Raw genomic sequence first — 6806 nt, 5'->3', positions numbered from 1 at the left:
CTCCCACACGGGTGCAGGGTCCCAAGGCCCTGGGCCATCCTCGACTGCTTTCCCATGCCACAAGCAGGGAGCTGGATGGGAATCAGGGACGCTGAGATTAGAACTGGCGCCCATATGAGATCCCAGTACACGCAAGGTGAGGACTTTAGCTGCTTGGCTACCGTGCCAGGCCCAAGAGTACATCTTACATATCTTAAATTTGCTTGATTGCGATGACAAATTAGGAAATTCCACCTTCTTGAAAAAGTAACTATTCAAGCTTCATGGTAAAATTACACATCTTCTGGAATTCATAATATTTATTTAGTGGATGTGTATAGCCAGTAATTTGTTAGCAGGGTTTTATGGGCTGTGTTAATTTGTATGAACTAGCTTTTAAGTTGCAGAGTTCAAAAATTCAGTGGTAGACAATAAAACTGTCTGAGACTTATTAAAGTACTGAACTAAATGATAGAATTATGCACATTTGTTATACCCTCATGAAACAGCACAGAGCTTTTGTGTTAAAAGTTGTGTGGGAGGAGTAGCATTGGAAGGGGTTGCTAAGATATTCACTGTGATAACCATGCTGAGTATGATGTGCCGGATGATTATATTGTGTTAAAAGTTCCATTGTACCTTGGCACTAATTATAGCAGATACAAAATAATGTTGCTACTAAAGATTAAAAAGTCCGCGTCCTCATTGGTTGGTTTCAGTGGTTTCCCATCCAAACCCAGTCAGATCGTCACGTGCTTGTCTCTGGCTTTCGTGGTCCACAGTGCTGGTTTGTGTCCAGAGAAGAGCAAGCGGGCTTGTTCCTGTTCCTGGCAGTGTGCACCGCATGTAATGGCACCTTTTTGTTTTACAGGGTTCTGAAGTCAGCCCGTGAGTGTAACGATGGCAGGGAGATCGTCACTTTTTAAAGTCATTCTCCTTGGAGATGGTGGCGTTGGGAAGAGTTCTCTGATGAACAGATATGTAACTAATAAGTTTGATGCCCAGCTGTTCCATACAATAGGTGTGGAATTTTTAAATAAAGATTTGGAGGTGGATGGACATTTTGTTACCATGCAGATTTGGGACACAGCTGGCCAAGAGCGATTCCGGAGCCTGAGGACGCCATTTTACAGGGGTTCTGACTGTTGCCTGCTCACTTTCAGTGTCGATGATTCACAAAGCTTCCAGAACCTGAGTAACTGGAAGAAAGAATTCATATACTATGCAGACGTGAAAGAGCCAGAAAGCTTTCCTTTTGTGATTTTGGGCAACAAGATTGACATAAGTGAGCGACAGGTGTCCACACAAGAGGCCCAGGCCTGGTGCAGGGACAACGGTGACCATCCTTACTTTGAAACGAGTGCGAAAGATGCCACCAATGTCGCGGCCGCCTTCGAGGAAGCGGTTCGGAGAGTTCTTGCTACAGAGGATAGGTCGGATCACCTGATTCAGACAGACACAGTCAATCTCCACCGAAAGCCCACACCTAGCTCATCTTGCTGTTGACCGTACGGACGGTTGGTGCATTCTAACCCACTCACATGCATAACCACGAGAGTGGATAAGCAAATTAGTCTTCGCAGCGGTGAGCCATGGAGAGAGATCAGCAGACAGGACTCGCAGCTGCTCCGGGAGTCGGCGGGAGAAGGGATGTGTCCACTCTAGAGGAATCTGTTTAAGCAATAATGGCACTTGCATTTAGAAATTATAACGGTTGTCTAATGTTCCTTTAATTTAAGTACATAAGTTGGAACTAATAAATCAGATGACCAGGACTTTAATTATAATAAAATACTTGACTATTCTAGAAATTATACTTGGATTGTTCTTTCCCGCAAAAAAATGCAGAGTGGCTTTTTATATGTGTATATTTTTATGTAATTAGCATTCGTGGTTCAGGGAAAACATTTCCTAGAGCAATAATGTTAAATACTGAAGATTAATGTGTTTGTAATGCATTGTTGCTCAATTCCTCCTTTTAAAAACGATTTCAACCTTTCACAGTCTACATTTCATTAGTGTTGGAATCACTCCCCAGTTCCTGGTACTTTAATTGTATCACTCTGGATAGGAATCCCTAAGAAGGATTGCACTTGATTTGTTATCTCCTGTGTCACTGATAACTATTCCGTGATTGATTTCAAGGGCACTTGCTGTGATGAGCAGATTGAATAAAGCAAACGGTGGGGTTTGGTGGACTCTGTTCCGTCGGTGATCTAGCCCCGCGCTGCTTGTGCTGGGGCTGGCCAGCGACAAGCTGTGGTTGGGAGCGTGTCCCACAAGGAGGGGAAGGTTCTCACTCTAGCTGCCCACTGGGAACATCGGAAGGGACGTGACTTGAGCAAGCCAAGCCTTTGCCAAGCCTCATTTCCTGACCACAGGGGCAGTTCTGTCACCCAGGAACATTTTAACTTGGTCCGATTGAGTCATGTTCTCATTTTAAATATTTACAGTCAGATTCCTCCAAACTAACCCTCCATGAAAGAAAAAACACAAAAATCCATCATTACCAAACTGCTGTATTTTATGTAATCCTCCTTTTCTTTCGTCAGTGGGCTTGCTATAGGACTTGGTTGAAATCAAAAGTGTACCTGCTTTTACAAGTTGTCCTTTAATGGGTGTGGACATACTTCCGCTGTAGTAGACCTACCTCATTTATTAGGTGTGTAGATGTCTAACTATTTATTGATTTATTTTTAAAGATTTACTTATTTTTATTGTAAAGTCAGATACACAGAGGAGAGACAGAGAGGAAGATCTTCTGTCCGATGATTCACTTCCCAAGTGACTGCAACAGCCAGAGCTGAGCCGATCCGGAGCCAGGAACCAGGAACCTCTTCCGGGTCTCCCACACGGGTGCAGGGTCCCAAGGCTTTGGGCCGTCCTCTTCTGCTTTCCCAGACCACAGGCAGAGAGCTGGATGGGAAGTGGAGCAGCCGGGATTAGAACCGGCACCCACATGGGATCCTAGTGTGTTCAAGGCGAGGACCTTAGCCGCTAGGCCACGCCACCAGGGCCCGATGTCTAACAATTTATTCAAAACATTGTTGATACTGACCTAGCAGCAGTAGTGAGTCACAGTACCAGTTTCTTACACCCGGATCAACAATGGGCATTAGGAGTAATTTTTATTGTAGTTAATTTAACAGGTAATAGTCACACAATTCACAATCATAAAGCACAAGGACGAAATGTACCTTTGTCACTCAGAGCTTATCTCTGAGGCAACCATTTCTTAGTTTCCTAGGTATATTTAATAAAGGAAAGCATGCTGTATCCATTTACTAAAGCAGGCTCAACAAAAGGCAGACTGGGGAGCTTAGACACCAAGTTTCCCAGTTCTGGAGTTAGAAGTCCAATCAAGGTGTCAGCAGCTTTGCTCTTTCTGGAAACTCTCCTGGGCTCCCAGATAGCCATATCTCTTTAAAGACCCTGTCTCCACCTGGAAGAGGTTCCTGTTTCCTGGCATCGGATCGGCGCGCAGTGGCCCGTTGTGCTCACTTGGGGAGTGAAACATCGGATGGAAGATCTTCCTCTCTGTCTCTCCTCCTCTCTCTGTATATCCGGCTTTCCAATAAAAATAAATAAATCTTTAAAAAAAAAAAAAAAAAAGACCCTGTCTCCAAACACAGTTACATTGCTAGGGCTACAACATGACTGGGCTGGTTGTTTGCTGTTTGCTGCTTGGAATGGCAGATTTATAGAGAAAGATCTTTCATCCTCTGGCTCACCAAATAGCCACAAAAGCCAGAGCTGAGCTGATCCAAACCCAGAGCTGCTTCCAGGTCTGCCAAATGGGTGCAGGATCCCAAGGCTTGGGGCCATCCTCCACGGCTTTCCCAGGCCACAGGCAGGGAGTACATGGGATGTGGAAAATCTGGGATATAAACCAGCACCCATATGGGATCCCGGCACTTGCAAGGTGGAGGATTAGCCAACAGAGCCATCGCACCGGGCCCTACAACGTGAATTTTAGGGAGACACAGTTCATTCCATAATGTATGTGTGTGATCTTTATTGTTATTTGTTTAGATTTCCATTTCTTAGTAGCTACATTACTTTGAAGCATTTTTGATTAAACTTCTCAGTGATTGGATAGTTTTAACATCAAAGAAACGTGTCTGTATAAACAAAGGCTGAAGGAATGGAGAATATGCTTGCTCCGTACTTGGTCTCCAAGGGTTGTGGTGAATGTTGGCTAGTGTATCAAGAATTACACTGAAATATCAGAACCAAGAGAGGAATAAAACCTTATGGACTAGCTTTGGCCTTCAGTGAAACCGCAACTAGTTTTGGGGGAAAAGCTCTTCAGCCAGCAGCAAAAGGTAGCTGAAAAGCTGGCAGTTTGTTGTCTGAACAAAGTCAGAGGTGCTTTGATTGGCTGGTGTTCGCTAACGCACAGATGGGGAACGATGCAGTGGCCCCTGTGGCAGCCGGGAAGTGAGAAGCTGCTGCTGCGCCTCCAGGAAGCGAGCAAAAACCAGAGGAAGAATGGACTCGGGCCTGCCCACCAGGGGAGACGGCAGAGCCCTCCCGGTGCAGGTCACACCCCACAGTGACATCACGTGAGGCACACATCCAGTGAGGTTCGAGCTGCCATGAATGGAAAGCTGGGATAGTGCTCAATGTCAAGGCAAACTACATGGAAGACAAATGTGCAATTACAGTATGCTGAGTGCAAGGTGCAACATTCAAATTCTGTCCGTTTTTGTTGCTTTCTTTACCGTAGTTGAAACACTCAAAACCTTGAAGACATTCATTTGGCACAGCAGGTAAGGTGCTGCTTGGGCTACTTATAACCAAAGTCAGAGAACTAATGCACCCTGGGAAGCAGGTGAAGGCACAGGGATTTGCTCCCTGCCATCCACACGGGAGGCCTAGATTGGAATTCCCAGGCCTGGCTGTTGCAGGCACTTGGGGAGTGAAGCAGAGGATGGGAGATCTCTCAGAAGACCTGGTTTACATTTCTGTGTGAACTTGAGCTTTTACTTTAATAAGACACCATGATACAAGTTTTCACCCGATAGTAGCGTCTTATAGGGAAGTTAAATGTTAAATTGAAAACTGATAAATATGGCTACCCAGAAAAAGGTAGAGCCTGCAGTTTGTGGTTTGTTTGAGGGGCAGGCAGAGTTGGCGGACGTTTGTAGAAGGCGCATATCTAGGGAAACAGGGACACTGAAGCTCCCTAGGAAGGTTGCTATAGAATAAGGTCAAATTTGATGTGCACAGTATCTGCACAACTTTGGGAGCTCTTAACTTACAAACTCAGTGCTCAGTGGAGCCTGGTTTCGTTGACTGGTTTCACCCCCACTACTCTGTGTTCAGGCACTTGACTGCTTACCAAGTTTTGTGAGCTTAGCTTTCCCCTTCGACGCCAGGCCTATCCAGTCCTATCAGCTGTTGGTCCTGCGCACGTGTCCTGGTGCTTTCTTCCACACCTCCATTCCTGGTATGCTTCGCCGTACAGCTTATCTCTGAGGTAGGTCCCGTTCATTGCTGGATTGACCCTCAAGCTCCTTCACACAGCAGTGGCACACAAGCTGTGGTGCTTTAGTAATAAAGTGACACAAGGCATGGATAAGCAGTGTCTCCTCAGAAGCCTAGAGAAAAGCACGGCTGTTCATTCTTCCCAGCCCTGCTGGAATAGTCCCTGCTGCTCTGGGCTGCCCTGCATGAGCCCCTTTGCATGATCTGCTCCTGAGGGTGGAGCCACCTCCCGTATATACACATGGGGCTCCCTGTCAGCACGGATTGGGCTACTCCCCGATTGGTAGACAAGTAGCTCTTTCCTAAAGCTCAGGCAGGTATTCCTGGCAATCTGAGCACCAACAGGCCAAGACAGCATATTCATTTGCAGGCTTGCAATAGGGGAAAAAAGGACTCCAGTAGTGCTGGTGGTGGGCAGCACTTTAGAATTAGGTAATAGAGCTGAGTGTTGGCCCGGCAGTCAGGACACAGGTCAAGGTGCCCATGTCCCATATGGAAGTGCTTGGGTTCTACTCCAGCAGAGGAGGACTCCAGTAGCTGGCTTCCTGTGCCTGTGTGGGAGACCTGGGTCATAGTGGAGGTGTGAACCAGCAGAGTGCTCATTTTCCTTCTCTCTGCCCCTCAAAAAATTGTTTTAATTTATTTGAAAGGCAAGAGTTACAGAAAAAGGGAGAAATCTTCCATGCCACCGGTTCACTCTCCAAGTGGACACAAGAAATTTCAGGAGTTTCTTCCACGTCCCGCACAATGAGTTCAAGGGCCCAAGCACTTGGGCCATCTTCTACTGCCTTCCCAGGTTCATTAGCAGGCAGCTGGAACAGCCAGGATTTGAACTGGCACCCATATGAGATGCTGGTGCTGCAGGCGATGGTTTAACTTGCTATGCCACAGCACCAGCCCCTCAGGGATCTGTAATCTTATATTCACAGCAGCACAATCTACAATAGCAAAGACAGGGCAACAACCCAGATGCCTGTCAATAGAGGAGTGGACAAAGCCATTAAAAAGAATGGATTTCTATCATTTGCAACCAACTGGTCCCAGCTTGGCTCAGTGAAATAAGCCAATCCCCAAAGGACAAATATCATATGTTCTCTCTGATATCAGACGACCTTCATGCGAAACACAAGATTGACATATAGGTAAACATGCATGTACATATAGCCATCTAGAGGAACTGTGTAAGCCTGTCGTTGAGATGGGAAGATACAATGCAGTGTTCATCTCTACTTCTAAATCAAAGACGGACTCCCAATAAAACTGTCACGTATCTTTTTTTTTTTTTTTTTTTTTTTTTTTTTTTGCTGGTCAGTGTCTTTTATTGACTCCTCATACAG

The 6806-nt window shown here is 45.8% G+C and overlaps 1 protein-coding gene across 1 annotated transcript; it reads left to right on the top strand.

The window, feature by feature from the left end:
- Positions 1–854: 854 nt before the first annotated feature.
- Positions 855–1706, top strand: RAB9A (RAB9A, member RAS oncogene family). The gene has a single exon (XM_004593987.3). The coding sequence runs from the start codon at positions 880–882 to the stop codon at positions 1483–1485; it is 606 nt and encodes a 201-aa protein (XP_004594044.1). The 5' UTR covers positions 855–879; the 3' UTR covers positions 1486–1706.
- The last annotated feature ends 5100 nt before the right edge of the window (positions 1707–6806 follow it).

Source organism: Ochotona princeps, chromosome 17 (assembly GCF_030435755.1).
Source record: "Ochotona princeps isolate mOchPri1 chromosome 17, mOchPri1.hap1, whole genome shotgun sequence".
NCBI lineage: Eukaryota > Metazoa > Chordata > Mammalia > Lagomorpha > Ochotonidae > Ochotona > Ochotona princeps.
The sequence above is the reverse complement of the archived record's forward strand: the minus strand, read 5'-3'. Positions and strand labels throughout refer to the sequence as shown.

Coding starts and splice junctions, on each gene's coding strand:
- RAB9A (XM_004593987.3), top strand. CDS start 880: ATGGCAGGGAGATCGTCACTTTTTAAAGTCATTCTCCTTGGAGATGGT.